The sequence below is a fragment of the Camelina sativa genome, chromosome 5 (genome assembly GCF_030686135.1).
Source record: "Camelina sativa cultivar CO46 ecotype springtype chromosome 5, ASM3068613v1".
Classification (NCBI taxonomy): Eukaryota; Viridiplantae; Streptophyta; class Magnoliopsida; order Brassicales; family Brassicaceae; genus Camelina; species Camelina sativa.
The window spans coordinates 1,803,640-1,824,077 of record NC_141884.1 but is presented as its reverse complement, the minus strand read 5'-3'; the positions used below and the strand labels follow the sequence as shown (position 1 = coordinate 1,824,077).

At 34.2% G+C, this 20,438-nt stretch overlaps 2 protein-coding genes and 1 pseudogene across 4 annotated transcripts; all 3 read left to right on the top strand.

The window, feature by feature from the left end:
• Nucleotides 1–672: 672 nt before the first annotated feature.
• Nucleotides 673–4,105, top strand: BGLU28 (beta glucosidase 28). Of its 2 annotated transcripts, XM_087451792.1 has the most exons (13): nt 673–893; nt 1,234–1,303; nt 1,399–1,454; nt 1,591–1,666; nt 1,775–1,853; nt 1,960–2,047; nt 2,156–2,411; nt 2,516–2,631; nt 2,732–2,949; nt 3,042–3,076; nt 3,173–3,275; nt 3,364–3,472; nt 3,560–4,105. In XM_087451792.1, exons 6-13 carry the CDS (start codon nt 1,974–1,976, stop codon nt 3,960–3,962), a joined length of 1,314 nt encoding a protein of 437 aa, XP_087307918.1. In that variant the 5' UTR covers nt 673–893; nt 1,234–1,303; nt 1,399–1,454; nt 1,591–1,666; nt 1,775–1,853; nt 1,960–1,973; the 3' UTR covers nt 3,963–4,105. The 2 variants fall into 2 exon arrangements, with proteins under 2 accessions (XP_087307918.1, XP_087307917.1); XM_087451791.1 differs by lacking the exons at nt 673–893; nt 1,234–1,303; nt 1,399–1,454; nt 1,591–1,666; nt 3,560–4,105 and having other exon boundaries at nt 3,364–3,476.
• Nucleotides 4,106–4,921: 816 nt separating this feature from the next.
• On the top strand, nt 4,922–7,039 carry LOC104784891 (uncharacterized; annotated as a pseudogene). Its single transcript, XR_015558525.1, has 3 exons — nt 4,922–5,058; nt 5,264–6,787; nt 6,902–7,039. The product of XR_015558525.1 is annotated as an uncharacterized LOC104784891 (transcript).
• A 2,639-nt stretch (nt 7,040–9,678) lies between these two features.
• LOC104784890 (beta-glucosidase 17) lies at nt 9,679–13,581 on the top strand. The gene is made up of 13 exons (XM_010509989.3): nt 9,679–9,984; nt 10,073–10,142; nt 10,523–10,581; nt 10,669–10,744; nt 10,886–10,963; nt 11,128–11,215; nt 11,297–11,549; nt 11,785–11,900; nt 12,038–12,255; nt 12,335–12,366; nt 12,475–12,577; nt 12,975–13,077; nt 13,211–13,581. Exons 1-13 carry the CDS (start codon nt 9,832–9,834, stop codon nt 13,422–13,424), a joined length of 1,563 nt encoding a protein of 520 aa, XP_010508291.1. The 5' UTR covers nt 9,679–9,831; the 3' UTR covers nt 13,425–13,581.
• Nucleotides 13,582–20,438: the final 6,857 nt, after the last annotated feature.

The following is a 20,438-nucleotide window of genomic DNA, read 5'->3' as shown; positions in this document are numbered from 1 at the left end:
ACTTTGAAACTTTTTTTTTTTTTGAGGAATCGGAATTGGAGGTCTTTGATAAGCATTACAAAAATTTCAGAGACTAAATTCAGAAGAAATCCAAGAAATGAAAAGCTTGTTTTTAATTTCAATAACGAAAACTCAAATTCCTTTGGAAATAAAAAAAAATTCTAATCCCAAATCAGAAAGACAATAATGAATTTTACACCTCAACGGCCACGACAATCCGTAAAAGGAAACGCCAGCTTTTTTGAACATGAAAGATATGTAAGCGGCTCAGTGAGTTTTACATGCTAAAAGACAGGACAATGAACATAGTCTAATATTCATACCACGTTCAATCTCCACTGTTCCAAATAGAAACATACATGCATAGGAGAAAAAACACACATATTCATATAGATCTGAATGTAAGCTGTCATCCCGACTACGTTCAAACATAAAGATGAACATAAGCTAAGAATATGGTCGAATTTGAGGGTACAAGAAGAGGAAACCAAAATTGAATTCCTCCTTAATTACCATAATTTTCTTATTACGGTAAATCATTGTTTAATCTTAAGTAAGTTACTTTGTGATGCATACTTATATGACTATAAGGATAAATATACCTTTCCACGTAGACCAACAACGTCACGAGACGAAGCTCTCTATATATATGAGAAGAGAAACGCTTCGTTTGTTACAACTACTAATCTCAGCTTTGAACAGTTCGAGGAAAATACACATCTTGAAATCAAAAACACAAAAAAAAAAAAAAAAGAATTAATATGAAGGTGCAATTTTTCATCCTCCTTATAATACTCTCATGGTTTTCGAAGAAGATTATCTCATCTAGAGTACTCGATCGTCATGATTTTCCGGATAATTTTGTTTTTGGAACAGCTGCATCGGCTTTTCAGGTAATATTTTAGTTTGGTAATATACGACTTTTAAAAGAATTATTATAAAACGGCAATTCGTTACGGATGTTGTGAGACGTTGACAAATTATGCGGAATCTAATTCGTACGTACTTTATAGATATAATTCCCGTTGAACTGGAAGTTCATATTCCAAGAGTTTATAATTTTACATGCCAAATATAAGTCAGCCGATCGAATTATCAATTTGTTACAGTTAAGATGATGTCGTTGGTTTTTATTCTTCACCTTCAAATGATATAGTTTGTATATTGGATGTTCTTAAAAAAAAGGGTCAACTGTCACTATAAAAGTAAAAATTAAACTTTCCCATTATATAGTACGAAGGTGCAACAAATGAAGGTGGGAAGTCTCCAACTATATGGGATTACTTCAGCCACACTTTTCCAGGTCTCTTTTAAATTTATATTCCGTACAAATATCTTAAAATGTGTACTAAAATTGTATCTATATATAAATGACTAATAGTTGTATTTCAAATGCAGAAAGGACTAGTATGGAGAATGCAGATGTAGCGGTCGATTTTTACCATCGTTATAAGGTAAAAATCTTGGGTGCGCAAACGATATTATTTGTTTTATTTTATTTTTTACTGTCAAGGTCGATAAATATATATTTTGGACCTACTGTATTATGTTATTTTCCTAATTACACAAATCAAAATTGTATACACACAGGATGATGTCAAATTGATGAAAGACCTAAATATGGACGCTTTCAGATTTTCAATTTCATGGGCTAGATTAATACCTAGTAAGTAAATTTACATCTTTTATTATTATATACATTTAGTTAATATATATATATATATATATGTAAATATTTTGGTGAATCTGTTTAACTTTTGATATTTTTTTAAAGGTGGAAAAGTAAAAGATGGAGTAAACAAAAAAAGGTGTACAGTTCTATAAGTCTCTCATTGACGAGCTTGTTGCTAATGGTAAGCAGATTAATTAGCTAGACCAAACCTCTCTAAATGACATCAATTAATGACTATATTAGGCATTACATTTTTTAGTTGTTAAAGATATTATGCGTTACATTAGGCATTGAACCATCGATGACCCTATACCATTGGGACCATCCTCAAGCACTCGAGGATGAGTACGGTGGCTTTTTAAACCCTCAAATAGTGTAAGTAAACTTACCAAATTAATATTAAAAAATAGATAATCAAATGTTTTCAGGAATATAGATATTAAAGAAATAACTATTAACTACAATTTTTAATTCTTTTAACAGAGAAGATTTTCGAGATTTTGCAAGAGTATATTTTGAAGAATTCGGAGACAAAGTTAAGATGTGGACTACTATAAACGAACCTTATGTCATAACTGTTGCGGGCTACGATGCGGGTAACAAAGCGGTTGGGCGATGCTCTAAATGGGTGAATAGTAAGTGTCAAGCCGGCGATTCAGCTACAGAGCCTTACATTGCATCACATCACCTTCTTCTTGCTCATGCCGCAGCTGTCCAAGAGTTCCGAAAATGTAACAAGGTGGGTTTATAAAAGTTTCTAAATTAATTATTTAAATATTTTACATTTGATTAGTGTCTTTGCTTTTGATCTTATAAATTTAATCAAAATAAATTGTTTGACAGACGCAAGATGGTCAGATTGGGATAGTGTTATCGCCGTTGTGGTTTGAGCCTTATGACTCCAATTCTCCTGCCGATAACGAAGCTGTTAAACGAGCTCTTGCCATCGAACTAGATTGGTAAGTTGTTATATATAAATAAATAAGTGTAAAGCAAGTAATATTATATTTGTTGTAATCGTAAGATATTTACGTATCATTTTTCCAACATGTGTATCAGGCATTTAGATCCAGTTATTCATGGGGATTATCCAGAATTAATGAAGAAACACATCGGAAACAGATTACCTTCGTTCACTCCGGAACAGTCTAAAATGTTGAAAAATTCATCAGATTTCATTGGAATAAACTACTATACTGCGCGTTACATTGCTCATCTTCCACACATCGACCCTGCACGACCTCGATTCGTAACTGATCAACAGTTGAAATGGACAGGTAACAAGGCTAATGTTAATGCCCGTACGACTAATTTCTTCGTATGAGATTCGGTAAATTCCTAACTTAGTTTTATGTCTATTTTTGAACAGTCACAAATCACACTAATCACCAATTCGGACCAGGGGTACGTAACTTTTTGACTATTTTAATAAGAAAAACCAACGTTCTGTTTTTTTTCCCTCCAATGGTTCTAAGGTTTGTTTTTGATCTTGACACACAGGAAGATCGAGGCATACTCCAATCACATCCAGAAGGTTTACGAAAAGTTCTTAACTACATCAAAGATAAATACAATAACCCTATCGTCTATATAAAAGAGAACGGTAAGATTTTTTGTTTTTATATACTTTTTCTATTAAACAGTAAATTATCTCTCTTTGTTAATATTTATATGATAAATTACATTTACAGGGATCAATGACTATGACGACGGTACAAAATCACGAGAGGAGATTCTCAATGATACATTTAGGATGAGCTACCATGAAGACCATATCCAACAACTCCACAAAGCTATAATGTAAATTTTGTTCAACATTTTTACAAAAAACGGATCTGAATTTTTATAACGTATAACAATAATTAACATATTCTATTGTTATAACAGAGATGATGGATGTGACGTGAGAGGATATTACGTGTGGTCTTTACTAGACAATTTCGAATGGGAGCATGGATATTCCACTAGATTTGGTCTGTACTATGTAGACTACGACAACGATCTCACCCGGTATCCCAAAAATTCGGTTAACTGGTTCAAGCAGTTTCTCAACAAACCGGTGGTAAAGAATGAAGAAACAGAGGAGGAAGAAGTATGGGATGTGTCACGTGAGGAAAGGTATAATAAGACTTTCGATGATTCAGAAGGTTTCGAGGCATCCGTTGGTTCGATTCTCTATCTCATGACGAACGTGTCAAGAAGAGAAGAAGATGATGAGAGAGATCGATGCGCTCTTGGAAATCTTAATCATCAGTTAGGTTTCTTGTTGGGATCATATAATTCTTTGTGATTTTAAAATAGGTTTTGTTGAGTAGCCTTAGGAATCATTTATTTTTTTATGAGTTATCAAAATTGCCAATGTAGGAAGACAATTATATGGCATGGAAATAAAAACAATTAAACAACTAATGTGGTATGCATAATTCTTTTTCTTGCTCTGTTTTTTTCTTTGAAAATAAAGAGCTTTGTTTTTTTTAGTAAAAGTTTTAATAAAGAGAGCCATATTGACATTGCTTGGAGGAGTTTCTGAAAAAGATAATAGGACCAGGGGAGAACACTACTTTGGATTGGATTGATACGTTGATCTTTGATAATAAGCCTAGAATTCCAGTCTCTACAAACTTGCTTATGAATAATGATTTGAGGGTCAGATATTTTGATTGATCCATCCACTGGTAAATTGATGAGAAACATCTTTAATGGACATGATATAAAGATCATTTTGATGCGAAACTGACCAAATAGGCTATTTGTCATCATGCAGTCATGCATGCAGACTGACCATAGTCTATGAACGCAACTTTTCAAACTTGTTTATCCTATTCGGATAAGCGTTGTCATCAAGAGCAGCCATCTCACTATTGGTTAGATGTCTTCTTCGAGGGAGCAACTCACCCTTGAGAAATAGATTGAGCAGCCATCTAAGTAAGTATCTAACTCATCCTCTTGCTTTTTTTTTTTCTTTTGACTTTTGATAAAAATTAAAGGGGGAAAATATTTTTCCCTTTGTATTATTCTAAACAAAATCTTTAGGAAAGGAAAATAGTAAATAAAATCATTTAAATAGAAATCGTTTACAATTAAAATAAATGGCAAATTTCCTTGTTTTGCACGGTCATGTGTCGATCAGAGAATGCTGCAGTTATTATTCACGTTATCATTTATACTTCTTTGGTTTCACAAGATGTTTCGTCATCTAGATATGTCGCACATTCGCTTTTACAAATAAAAAAAACCCCATTAGAAAACCTAGAACGGTTCTTCGATTTATAATTAAAAACTAGTTTTGGAGAGGTGTAGTTTAAGGATAAGCCGCGCCTAGCTTATTTCTCCACTTTCGTCGTTGTTTCTCCGATCCGCTTCTTCTCGGCGTCACGACTAAGGAGGTACGTACGGTGTTTCTCTCTCGATCGATCGACTGATTTATTTCTCTCAGTATTTATAAATCTTTTACTAAAGGCTCTTTGTGTAGATCTGATAGAGAGTTTGATCCGGCAATTTTTGTAAACCAATTATATATCCATTTTTTTTTTAAAAGTGAAATAAACGTGTAACGCTTCTATATATTTTAATTCTTCTGGCTGGTTGTAGGAAAAAAATGACTCAAACTCCACCACCACCTCTAGATGATGTTGAGTTGAGAAGTATTATGATGGAGAGACTTTCACTTGCTGTCGCCAGAGGCGGATTGGAGATGGAGGAGAAGCTGAAGAACCACTTTGTTGGCTTAGATAGTCCATACTGCAGCTTTCTGTTGCCGTCAGGTCCTGACCACAATCTGTACAAACAGAAAATTGCTGAATACACCAAGTCTCCTCCTCATCCTCCTCCTACTCTCCTCCCACCACGCCAAGGTCTCGGACCCGGTTTTAGGGGCTAAACGGAGGCTGTGGCTCTTACCTTCCAAGGTATTGCGTTTACAGTTGGAATCCCTCCAGGCATGACGCTCAAGGAGCTTTGTATTATGAAGTTCGTAGCCCACTTTGTGGTGCGGTATGGGGATGACTTCCAGCGTGCTCTGTGTTCGACTTATAATTCTCGGTTCAAGTTTCTACTTAAGGGAGATACAAGGTCCGAGTTGTTCTCTGGTCTTTGTCGTGGGTATGGTTTTCTAATATAGACTTGGAGTCCGGCTTGTTTTGATGCTCTTCTTGAAGGTTTCAACACTTGTTTCACTGCTTTCAAGAAAAAGCTAGATGATGATGGGGAGGAAGACAAGACAGTGAACAAGGTTGAGACTGATAGGCGTGATTTTATGGTTTGTGATGAGTATTTTGTTGACATCGAGAAGAAATACTTGCCACCAATGGAATCTCCAATGGCCATGATGGGTGATATCGATATACATGATCCTCATTCTCATGGTCTTATATTCATGGTGCCACCAAACCCTATTTTTTTAGAGTTGTAATTCCTGAAGGAGGCATGATGCGCAAGGAGCTTGGTATTATTAAGTTCACAGCCATGTTTGTGATGCGGTTTGGGGACGAGTTTTTGGATGCTCTGCGGGAGAGAGTTTGTGAACCAGAGTTTGAGTTTATTAAGAGCAATCCTGGAAATGATATGGGAAGGTATAAGCTTTTCTCTGAGCTTCTTCTTGCGTATGGTAATGTAATCAAGCGTTGGGACATGAGGCCGAAAACGGGTTACCAGCCAGCTCGCATGGAAGCTGTTCTTGAAGGGTTTTTCACTGCTTTTAATGCTTTCAAGAAAAAGCATGAGGATGAAGAGGACGAGGTTGTGGACACGGTATTGACTGATAGGCGTGATTTTGTGGTTAGCCAAGAGTATTTTCAGTATTTTCTTGAGATCAAGGAGTCTACTCCTCTACCTGAAAGGCCTACGCCGCGTCCGCGTCCGCATCAAACGGGATCACCATCTTGGTCTGGTTTTTTTGGACCTCCGCTGGGGGTCCTGGCGCAACGATCTCTTGTACTAGAGAAGCCCGAGCCAACGACGATGATGCAACCAACTCCTCTACATGAGGAGCCAGAGCCAACGAGAATGATGCATTCAGCCCCACCTCTACTACATGAGAAACCAGAGGCAAAGAGAGGAAAGCTTGATGAGTCAGCAGCCCTTGTTCCAGAAGACGAGTTTCTAGCTCAACACCCGGTAACGTTTTCTTCCTAACATATTTGTTTCGTCTTAGTTGTATCTAATTAATTAGCATTGACCATTTTCAGGGCTTCGTCTCAGTTGTGTTTAATTAACATTAACCATTTTCAGGGTTAGTCTACAAACGGGTATTCCAGCAAACAAACAGAAGTTATCTGGAAAAACTTGGTTTTTGAATGACGACATGTCACTTGCACATTACAATCTGGGAGCAGGAGACAAGCTGACAATGACTTTTTGAGAATTGTGGTGGGAGAAACAGAGATAAGAGATTGGTGCCTTTCTTCTTAATCCTTTGTCTTTTGTTTTAAGTTTGAATGATGATTATGTATTCACTAAATATTCCTAACTTTTCTGTCTTGTCTTTTCCTCTCCGAACTTCTCCCTTGATAGATAAATAATCAATTACTCGATAGCCACATTGTCTCGAGTTTTGCTCATTATTAAATAATGCTGCATTCTGAATTCTCACCCATCACCAAAAAGTAGCAAAGCTCACTCGTTTCCTTGCTACAAAGGTTGAAAAATCATATTATCTTGGTCAAATCAAGTCCGGTTTAATCTTGGTTTGCAAGCGGTTAATAATTGGGTTATCTATGTGCGCCAAAGTTGAAAAGGAACTAAAGAAGAGAATAAAGTTGAGCTGAGCTGGCCAATTTTTACGCGCCTGGATTACAAGTTCATTGGTTTACATAACAACTTAAACTGTTAGGAACAAAAATAACATGTTAAAAATTTCTCAATTCAAGAATGTGCACCCTTAAAAAAAAAAGGTGAAGTTGTGAGTTGGCGGTGATGTTTGTTGATATATGATACAAAATCACAAGAGGAGATTCTCAATGATACATTTAGGATGAGCTACCATGAAGACCATATCCAACAACTCCACAAAGCTATAATGTAATTTTTGTTCAACATTTTTACAAAAACGGATCTGATTTTTTCATAACGTAAACAAGAATTAAAATATTTTACTGCTGTAACAGAGATGATGGATGTGACTTCTTCACACCAGAAGTCAAAGTAGGTTCCTACCAAAATGAAAACAACATCAACTATTATAAAACCAACAAGGTCACATTGTAAAAGCAACAAACAAACAAAAGAAAAAAAAAAGGAACGCACCTGAGAAATGATTACCTTCTGCACATTGTAACCCCCCAGAGAAATGACTCAGCATACATAGCATAAGTCATGCTCAGATCCCCACTGACACCAGAGTCCAGAGCAGATAAGGGGGAATGAGTCCCAGTGGAAAGGTTGGAAGGCAGTCAACCAAGCGACATGCCAAGAAGACCCCTAACAGAAAACAGTAACATCAAAAAATTGATTGTTACCGTGGCAAGTGCCTTTCTTTCTTGAGGAAAGGAAGGAGGATCAGCAGAAGGAAGAACTGGGAAGATGGTGAAAAGACCATCAATAGCAGAAATCAAATCATGCAATGGATTTTCCAATGCGTCAGCAAAACCACCGTTACATATCAGGACCATTACAGAATACTTGATGAACTTCGAAGTGGTATCAATCTACAAAAGAGTAAAAGGTATATGAGGAAACAAAATATCTAATACTCAGCTCATTATTAGCTATGATGTACAAAGGAAGTACAAACAAAATACGTTAGAAAACAATGTCGAATAAGTAGTTGAGAGTCTTGAGACGATCGATGTCAAATAGAATTACGCTTAGCCTTATAAAATGGTAAAATAATAATTTGATATAGTAAATCCAAATGAATATCTGTGCAGATCATATCTTTCCAACATGCATGTTTTTACCTTTACTAGCTAGCATTGTACGTAAAGTTAATAATAATAATAATAATATTTAGACATGAATATATATATATATTCTTTTAACAAAGAACAATCTGATATGGTCAAAAACTTATTTGATTTTATTTGAATAAACTACTGTACAGCCCGATTTGTCGCTCATCAGTACCAAAATGACCATTCACGACTTCATTTTACGACGGATCAACACCTCGAGTACAAAAGTAAGAAAGTCAAGAGAAAAGAAAGCTTAGTCTTTAATTGCTATATTTTTAATCGCGTAATAAACCTCAATTTTAATAAATAAATAAATAAAGCTTCAAGTAAAACTGATATTACCTTCTTAGTGACAAATCGTAGCGGCGATTACATCTCTTCACAATCTGTAAGAACTTTAATCTCTCTTTAAACTAATTTAATTTAGTTCGGGGTTTTTAAAAGACTAAATCCATGTGAATTACAATATAATTGGTTGACATATATGCTTTGTTTTTTTCGAGTTCAGGATGAATCAAAAATTCTCTATTCATATCCTGAAGGCATACGAAAGATTCTAAACTATATTAAAAATAAATATAATAATCCAACGATTTACATAACTGAAAACGGTAAGAACTTGAGGGAAATAATCTCCTAGCTAGCATTTTGCTAATATTCACCTAACTAGATTATCAGTTTGGGTTATCAAAAAATTACAAGACTCGATCACCCGAAACGGAATACCTTTCCCGCAGCATTGTATTGAAGGGAAAATGAAAATAATTAACGTGCGAGAGTACCGCCTCAGGTTACATGAGCATGCCATTATTACGTCAACAGCTAATAATTAAGTAGATGGGATTAACTAGCATCCCTTTCCCTTTGATAAATGATATATTATCATTAAGAAATTATTAGGTCAGATAATATATATATATATATATATATATATAGCTAATGTCCAACCTTTTTTTTTTTAAAAAAAGATAATTAATATTGGTAATTATTAGGTGAAATGCTACTCAAATTATTGTTTACAAAACCTGTATTCACAAATTGCCGACACGTGAATTAGCGTCTGTAACTAGTTAAAACATTAACCAAATAAATCCCCAAAACACATGGGTTTCTCAAGGGAGAGAAAGAAAAAAAAGCAATTACATAAATGTAACTAAACCCAACAGAGATCTTTGATCCAATTGTAAAAACTTTCCTCTAGATCTGCTGCTTATTATCTCTCTCTCTCTTTATCCAGAAAAACATAAAATTCTAAGACTAAAAAACGCCATGGACATCAAATCCGTATTTATCATCAGCATCATCATATCAATATCTGAACTTTATGCTTTGGATGCTTCCTTTCTTCGTTCATCAACCTCTCTACATCGAAGTAGCTTTCCTCAAGATTTTCAGTTTGGCGCAGCTTCGAGTGCATATCAGGTAAACTTCCTCTTCTTTCTTTTCATATAACCTGTTTTCCTAAACCGGTATTTAGAGTCAATTTAATATAGGATTCGATTTTGTACAGAGCGAAGGAGCAACCAACGTTGATGGAAAAGAACCAAGCATATGGGATACGTTTACTAAACAACATCCAGGTTCTTAGTTTTTTACTAGCTAGCCTTGTACGTTAAGTTACATATAACATTTTTATTTTAATTATCTATTTGACTATTTCAATATGTTTTAGATAATAAATACACAAGAGCTAACATAATTTTGATATTCAGACGTATAATACAGGCATAAATGCAAAAAAGACATGTATATTTTTTCGTAAATATGAGACAACATGCTACAGTCTTGGTCATATCAAATTTTTTATATTTATTGTGTGCATATAACGTTGTTTTATATTTGTAATTTAAAAATGAGTTTTACATTTATGTTTGTATTTGATACAACGCTTATACATATACACGTTGAGGATAAACTGATTAAGTGTTAATAAGGCAGTTAAAACGAATTGTGACTGCAGAAAAGATTTTGGATGGTAGCAATGGCGACGTCGCAGACGAATTTTATTATTTTTTCAAGGTTTTCTTTTTGAGAAATCCACAATACTTCTTTTTATAGTAATATCGTAACATTATATGTGAATGACATTTTATGTTTATTGGCCAGGAAGACGTGGCACTTGTGAAAGAAATAGGGCTGGACTCATTTAGGTTTTCGATTTCCTGGTCAAGAATACTACCACGTATGATCTTCTTTTAATCAGTAATTTGAAGTCTTTGTGTTTACTCGTTAGGTGGCGACCAATTTCAACAATTGCTTATGTTTGGTTAATCAAGTTACGTACGTCAATGACAAATAACGAAACCAATTTGGTCCAATTTAGGAGGTAGGATTGCTGGAGGCGTAAATCAGGCTGGAATTAACTTCTACAATCATCTCATCGATGAACTCATTTTAAATGGTTAGTGCATGCATTTATTATATCTAAAGTGCAATTTTATGGAGTATATAATTAATCATATAATTATTTTAAAATTTCCGATAAAAATTAATTTTAATCCTAAATTATAACACCATATTATCTTCTTTTTTTTTATCACATGCAATATTATTTTGTAAAAACAGGTATAAGGCCTCTCGTTACACTGTTTCATTGGGACACACCTCAAGCACTTGAAGATGAATATGGCGGATTCTTAAACCCACAAATTGTGTAAGGATCTTCAAACTACACGATTAGTAAATATTGAAGTACAATAAAATATGGATCTGATTAAAAATCGGGATTGAACAGGCAAGATTTCCTAGAATTCGTTGATATATGTTTTAAAGCGTTTGGAGATAGAGTGAAGGAGTGGATTACAATCAACGAGCCTAACATGTTCGCAATGTTAGGTTATAGTGTCGGTAAAAATGCTCCTGGTCGTTGTTCTAGCTATGTCCAAAACTGCACGGTTGGAAACTCAGCCACTGAACCTTACCTCGTGGCTCATTACTTGATCATTTCTCATGCTGCTGCCGTCCAACTCTACAGAGAGAAGTATCAGGTTCCTTGTTTTAAAATTTGTTGTTTTGTATTTGTAAGTTTTTTTTTCAAATTTGTTCTATAAATTAGTTTTGATTAATTGGTGACTAAAGTAGTATTAGTGTTTTTGCAAGAAAAGGTAAAATATATATATATATATATATATATTGGCTTAAATCATATTCATTACGATACCACTATCTCAAAAGAAAACTTTTTTTTTAATTCTTTATATCGTCACTTGTGTTATAAAGCAGAGATTTCATGGAGGAACCATTGGAATGAGTATTCAAACATATTGGATGATTCCGAAATATAACACTCCTGCTTGTAGAGAAGCTGCCAAAAGGGCTCTTGACTTCCTCTTCGGATGGTAATTTATTTTCCTTTTTATGCAGATTTTTATCATCTTTAATTTTCTCTATAAATGAGACAAGACACAGATCTCACCCAATATAACTTGTAGTGTGGGTCGGTTTACACCTATGTATGTATGTGTGGGTGTGATAGGTTTGCTGATCCGATCACTTACGGAGACTATCCAAAGATAATGAGAGAGTTGGTGGGAAATAGACTCCCAAAATTTACAAAACAGCAGTCAGAAATGGTGAGAGGATCCTTTGACTTTTTTGGAATCAACTATTACACTTCAAGATACGTTGAAGATGTTATCTTCTACGCTAACACCAATCTCAGTTACACAACGGACAGTCGCGTCAATCAAACAAGTAACAAACAAAAAAAACAAATTACTTCCCAAATTATCTTCACCAATAATTTAAATTAACGTATTGTTGTAAATTACAGCGGAGAGAAACGGAGTTCCGGTGGGTGAACCGGTAAGATTTTTCTCTTCCTCGTAGACTGATTTAAGTTTTTTCTTGATGTAAGTTATTTAGAGTAAATTACGTTAATTAATCATAGATTTTAAAATTTTAAATTTTCAGACAAGTGTAGATTGGCTCTTTATATGCCCAAAAGGGTTTCAAGACCTTCTATTATACGTTAAGTCAAAGTATCAAAACCCAGTAATCCTCGTCACCGAGAATGGTTGGTAAATTTTCTTTTTCTTTTTTGGGTAAATGGGTTATATAGGTAACGTGTATAAGGTCTAGCAATGAGGCAACATTATAGCCGTTTAATAATTTCCACTTGGCACATATATATACTGCTTAATAGCTATATATATATCTATATAAAGTGTTAATGTATATATAATAAAAGTTACTTTATGTTATTTAGAAAATAGAAAACAACTTTTTTCTTTTGGTTTTCACGAATTTTAGGTTTTTAATTAATCAATAAATTTGTTAGATCGGATCAACTGGTAAAAACAATTTGATTGCAATATTTTAGTATTGAGTTATGTAATTTATTATTGTGGCCCTAATCATTCTGAGATATTATTCGACTTACTGTTTCTTTGGCTGCTTACGTACTTGACTAGGAATGCCTAGCGACAAGTCATTGTCCTTAAACGAAGCTCTAAATGACGAGGAAAAGATCAAATATCACCAACTCCATCTCTCTGCTCTTCTAGATGCAGTCAGGTTAGTATTCTAATTCTTCATATACAAACTATATTTCAAATAAGATCCAAAAAGATCTGTCATAATATTACAAATTTTAATAATGTAGTTGTTTGATGTCTTCTTTGTTTTTTTTTTGGAAACATTAAAACAGTCAAGGTGCAGATGTGAGAGGATATCATATATGGTCATTAATGGATGATTTCGAGTGGCAGTTTGGTTACAAATATAGATACGGACTGGTCTACGTTGATTTTCAAGATGGACTCCAACGATATCTCAAGAGTTCTGCTCTTTGGTACCATCAGTTTCTCCTATCCAACTCGTCCTCCTCTAATAATGGACTAGTAGCGAGTACAAATATTTAATATCTTTAATTTATTCAACTTTCTTCTTATGTATCCCTAAAATTAAAACAAAACATGTAACTCGATCGAACGGTGTCACATCAAATAAATTGTTAGGCAGTTAAGAAAAAAAATATGATCGTTGTAACGGCAACTTTTTATGACCGTTGTTATCAAATTTCCTTTTTTCTTATGTTTGAGTAATTTCCTTTCTTAATAATATAAATATATATAAACAAAAATATTTCCTTTTCCCCTTTTAATACTGCTGCCGGCAACCTTTTTATATAAACAAAACCCTCACCTCGCTCGCTTGTCTTTGAGAAACCATAATTCTTCGAAAGCAAAAAAAAAACACCTTGTTCTTCTTTCTGTTTGGAGTCTCTGTTTCATCTTGGGCAAGCAGCGCTAATGTTTTACAGAGAGTACTCACCCGATCTCGAGACCATCAAACTCGATGACCATCTGTACTGTACCAACACCATGGGAACTGTTGTTACTCGTCTTTGATCACACGATCAACGATCTCGACACCGTTCTTATTCCGAGGTGATGACGCAACCCATGGATGATGGATGCATGCATCATACGCGCCGTTGTTACGAGAGCCAGGTTAGTTGCTTCTGAAACAACGATTCGTCATTATTCCTATTTGATCTCGCAACTTCGGATTTATAATTTAGGTCTAACTTGCTTTGCCTGCTGACGAAAAAAAGTATCTTCGGGCTCTCTCGTACTTTTACGGAATTGACATGATCTATTTTTATTTTTCTTTTAAATATGTTTCTTAATTTTAACCTTTAGTTTTCTTGTTACTGTATGTAGGTTCCTATTCTTGATACGCCAAGTCTGTGGGTGCAGCAGCGCAAGACTATTTGGTTTCGTGGAACGATATACAGAAAGACATGGTAACGAATTCTATGCTCTGCTTTTCTTTTACAAATTTTTTATTATAATAAGCCAATAGATATATTTTTTTTTTCTGGTAAGAAAATGGTTTTCAATTTCAGATAAAAAAAAAAAATTCAAAATTAGTGTTTTCAAAAAATCGTTTTTATTTGATTATGTTTTTAATTATAAAATAAATAAGTAACTAACTAAAGTGTTAAGCTCCAATCTTGTGAAAACAAACCGGACTTGGCATCCCGTCCTTAGGTCTCCTTTGGTCCGTTAGAGGTGTTCTATGTTCAATCTGTTTTCACATAATCTGATTTCAACACTTAAGTTTTGATTTTCACATTTATAACTATAATATGTAAACCGTTTTGATTCACTAAGATTCTATACCAAAAAACTTATTTCAAAGTAAAATTAAAATGTTAAATTTCAGTATTGTGAAAACAAACCAGACTTTAACATCGCGTCCTTAGACTTCTTTGGTCCGTTAGAGGTGTTATAAGTTCAATTCGTTTTCACATTATGTGAATTTAACACTTAAATTTAGAATTTTTGGATTTAGAACTAATATGTAAAACCGTTTTGATATAACTTAGTTTTTAACCATACAAAATAAATATAATTAACAAACCTAAAGTATCAAACTTTAATATTGTGAAAAGAAGCCCTTATCCGGGAGTTAATGGATATGAAGAGCACAAATTATCACAAGAAACATAGTAACAGCCTTCATCGATCTAGCCATATATATTAATATCAGTTACTTTATTTTTGTCATAAACAAATTATTTTCTTCACCAAAATAAAATAACACAAATCTTAGTCGAAAATGAAATGTTTTCGTAGGTCCAAATAGATGGATATTTTGCATGGTCATTGTTGGATAATTGCGGGTATGAATTACGATATGGATTGTTCTGTGTAGACTACGTAGATGGGCTTAAGCGATATCCTAAAATGTCAATAATGTGGTTCAAAGATTTTTTGAAGAAAAAAGAAGAAGACATGATGAAAAAACCGAGATGAAAAGGATTAAGATTCCAGAATTTTGAAGCTAATCAAATATATTGTTAATAAGGCTTACAGCTGAGTGCTTACTGTATTAAGCATGGTCTTTTTTTTGTTGGTGTATCGAAAGAGTGTTTCTCCTGTTTAAGATATACAGTTTCAACAATCGAAATAAAATAAGATTTTGATAAATTATCGAATTTGTAAAGAGTTGACAGTACATGGTTTTAATAGTAACAACGGTTTAGCTTTTAACCAACTGATTTAGATCAGAATTATAAAATAGGAATTATTATAAACTCTACTGTAGCAAAATAAAAGAGGTACGTACTGCTACAAATACAAAGCAATAAAGAAAGCACATGGGAAGTAAAGGGAAGACAAAGGCCACATGCCATACTTCTAGTGTTTGTTCCCTCTCTACTACTCCTCCATTCTTCTTGTTCCCATCTTTATTTCTCACTCTCTTCTCTTATCTTCTTCCTGTTCTTTATATTTTTAATAGCCTAGAAAAATTTTAGACATTTTTCATAGTGTTATTTTAAATACGGGACTAACGGTTAATGATACATTTGAAGATTGCATCGAACGTCCTTTCCATATGTTGCACAAATCGTTCTTGGTGTCTCTTAAGTCTTAAAGCTACTAACATTCACCTCTTTAGGATATTTTGACTAAGATATTAACAATACGTTTCATCCGGATTGATATTCGAATCGAAAACAAAACTTATTTTGATTAAAATGAGTTATTTTTGTAGTAGAATAAGATCTATGTAATATACGACTAACAAAAACCTTAGAAATTAAGATAATGATAACAAAACTAATTGACAGAGTCCAGGTTCCTAGTCTGATAATTAATGATATGGATAAGACATTGTCGTCCGCTTTAAATGGGCCATGAACCCATATGTGAGAGACTTCTTCATGTGAGCCATCAAATTTGGGGGCACCCTTTGTTTTTCTTTCTTTTACCTTTTTTCTCCTTTGATGCTGTTTACCATGAATTCAGACTTTTCGGCGTTGACCTTCTTGTGTGTTTAAAGTCAAGGGGCTTAATTGGCTTTTTCTAAACAAGGATAAAAACTGGAGAAAATATTTGGAAAACGATGGATGATGATGATAATGTGGTTGGCCACTAAGTTTGGCCAAATAGGCGTTTGTTAATGTCTTTGGTTCCCATATGATTGGCGTATTGTGAATGAGACCAAAAGACCAAACCTTATATATCTGTTTTGGTCCAGCTTATATAAAACTGGTCTATCGCATTAATTACTTTTGCCTACTTAACAAGGCACCTTGTGGGGATCTTATTGACCTTCAATCGGACAAACTATACTTAATCCATTCCCTTAGAATATATCATACAAATGTGATTAATTTTTTTTCCAATAATGTCCAAGTCTATATAATCATTTTGATAATAAATAGTTTTATTCAATAGTTCGATCTTGTCCAACACGATAAAATTTGGAAAATGTAGTTGTAAATTTAAGCATGCATAAAACAGCAGAGCGAGAGTCATCTGCAAGACTGCAATACGATTCAATTGATTATGTTGGATTAATTAGAACATTAGTACGCATTACGTAAGTGTTTGGCTAGTCGAATCCATCATCTTCTCATCAATACCCCAAAGATGTCTATGTTATTTATATTAATTTCAAAACATGAGAAAGTGATCACCTTACCTTGCGATAGGGATAAGAGAACAGAGTGCTCAGTTTTTCTCACATGAGGATGGTCCCATCATGTTTTCACATAGTTTATTGAAACTTGGACCATCAACGTCTCTTCGTTATGATATCATTATTTAAGTTTTAATTAATCCTTTTCTACGAACGAATTGAAACTTTGGATCTTGGGTTTAGTGGAAGGCCTTATCATAATTATTTAGTTCATTAGAGTAATGATATCAAGAGCGCACAAAACAAATAATTTCCCCTTTTCTAGTTTACCTATAGATCGTGTTTACTTGATTTTCAAGTTCGAAGTACCTTTCCCACTTTTGTTTTATTTTTATAGCTTGTTTAATAGTACTTCAGAAAAACTAAGCATGTGTCATCTCCAAAAGCTTCGAATCTAAACTTGTCACGAGGCAAATTTCCACAAATCCACAGAACATAGTAAACACGCAAGTACATTAGTGTTTCATACGCAAAAAAAAAACATCTCCATTCTCAACTATGATTGCAATAAGTGAAGCTAATAATGCACTCTGGTATTATTTTACCCAATGGAAGCAATGCCTATATATTACCAAGACTTGAAAAATCAAAGTCATTATTGCATCATTATAGTTTTTTGTTTGTAATCTAAGGAAAAAATAACAGCTTAACACGAACGAGTTATCTTTTTCATCCCTTTTTCTAATAAGTTGTATTGAAATTTACTTAAAAACTTTTAGTTGCCTACATTTTTCTTATAAGAATGCCAATTAGTCTCATATCATTTACCGATCTATATGAATAATGGTTAAATCTCAAACTTTATGTTCTATTATATATAGATTATTATTACTGATCCTCCCAAAGATTACTTCGTAAAAACATCAATATCTTTTGAGTTTTGAGATACATATATAATATTGCTATAACAATACTGCTTGTAAGTAGCCGTAGAATTTATTGATCTTAGTAAGCCCGCCGTCTGCATATTGAACAAAGTATACATATATCATGATATATTAATTAAACAACCTCTGAAACTACTGTATCTTTCTTAATGATAATCTTGGCGATATAAAATTGAGGAGATAGGTTGTTCTAATAAGAAAGTCTCAATTAGAGGTTTAACCATAAAAAAAAAAAAAAAAGGTCTTTATGGTGGTTCAACTCCTGGTTGTCATCGATATGTTCCATCGTAAATGCCTCAACGCATCAAGCCAAGGGAGATTAATAATCCTCCAAGTACTTAATTAGTATCAAATCTAAACGCACTTAATTATTTACGAAACTAATATTATTCTTAACCAAGTTGATGTACCAACCAATAGCGACATCTCTCTGCATGCATCTTTGTTAATCTTACTTGTTATTCATTTTTACCCCAAAAACTTAGTAGATTATTCTGAAATATATATATATGTATATATAATATAAACCAGTATGGAGACGGATTAGATGACTTAATCGTTTATGGAAATTAAATTGTAAGAGAAAAATACACCAACTATCGTCACCAAATCAAGAACAAACATTATACTAACTATAGCTAGTATTAGTAGTTGTTAAGGTAATTAAAGTTGTTAAAAGTGACGACTGAATGTAGAAATGAAAGAATTAGTTAGTCTGATGATTAAGACAGCATCGTCCTTATTGCTGAATGATTAGGGTTTGTCTGTATTATTTAACTAATTTAAACCTCTGGAATTTTCTGTAGGTAACCAGTATACCAATTATGTTTAAGAGACAACGACATTGTACTAGCTTAGCTAGTCAACTAGTCATCATTGGACTCAAAAATTATATAGAGCAATAGTTTGATGAGTTTAATACTTACTACAAAAATATCTCTAAGATTATGGCATTCTGCTAATAGTCGTTTTTTTTTTTTTTTTTGGTCAAACACTTCACTTTCATTAAGATAAAAAGAGTTTCAACCTCTAACAAGAGAGGAAATACATCCAAAACAAAGGAAATAAAGGCAACAAAAGCCAAAGAAAACCATCAAAAAATGGCTAAGCAAAGGATAGATAAGATACAAATCATAGGAAGAGAACATAAGAGACCAACAAACAAGTACAATCTCAGCAGTTTCTTGATAGATCGCATCCATAATAACCATCAGTCGGGAGGAAGAACCTTGCAATACCGACAAGTCTTGATCATCCAAACCCCTCCAAACAAGAGGGAATTTTGGGAAAGGAAACTTCAAAGACACAAACGTTAAACAGTCAACAAATGCTGAACGAGAACAGTCTTGAACAACAATCCCTGCTTCTACTTCAAGCAGAACAGTTAACACAATGCTCCCTGTAACACTACCACTAAACACAAGTGAAGTATATGGAAGGAATAAAGACTCCATAAAGGAGAGATGAGAGCTACAAAAGCCCCGATGAACCAGGTGAACTGGTCGGTTGTATAGATTCAAAGAACTTTGTCCAAGCTGCCACAAGACAAGTTTTAACAAAGCCAAATCGAGATAGGATCCGCATACTGCGGTAAATGATCGCATCAAAGCAATAAGGTTAATGCAAGAGAGCATTAAAGTAGACACAACAGTATCTAAGTCCATAACTTCATCCAAATACCACAAAAACAGAGCCGCAAACTCAACCAACATCCATGACCTTCCCGACTTAGAAGAAGGTTTAGAGGGCGAGTAAGAGCATACCTGAGGGAACATCTGGTGAAGTAAGGTGAGGGCATCAGTCGGCGACGGAAAGCCCGGTGTGGAGGAGAGAGGGACGATGAACAAGTCACACGCTCTGAAGGAGGAGAGATTCAGCGGTTGGACAAGAGATTCACCAAAGGAGAAGCAGATCTGAGGGTCCGGTGGATCCGGTGGTTCCGGTGGAGTCGGCGGAGAAAGAGGCTCCGGCGGTGGTGCACGAGGGGGCCTCAAGCGGAGGAAATCGACCGAAGACATCGGTAAGCAGCGAGAGTGGCTCGAAATCGACAGAATCAAGGAAGAAGTTATCTCGTCGTGTGAAGAATCTCGCCGGAAAACAATTACGTCACCGGATAAGAGAACCACCTGAGAGATCTCACCTTAGCAAAGCGAAACAGATCAGGAAAGGAGATTGCCGGAGAAACGTCGCTGGTGGAAGAAGCTCATCTTGTGGAAGTAGCGGCTCCTTGGTTTTCGTGCCTGAGAGAAAAACTCTAGGGCAAACTTTCTGCTAATAGTCGTTTATTAAAAGTATTTTAAAAGTAATAACATATATTTAAGTTTTCGTTTGATTCGGTTCATTCAATTCGTGTTATAGTTTCCAAAAATTGAGGATATGATTGTAGGTTTTTTTCTTCCTATCATCAAATCATCAAACTAATGCTCAAAAATGATATAGAGAATTAGTTTGATACTACTCAAATATTTAAAATTTGGTTCGATTCGGCAAAATTCATTTTGGTACATGTAACACTATAAGCATTCATGTCTATGTAACGTTACAACTTACATT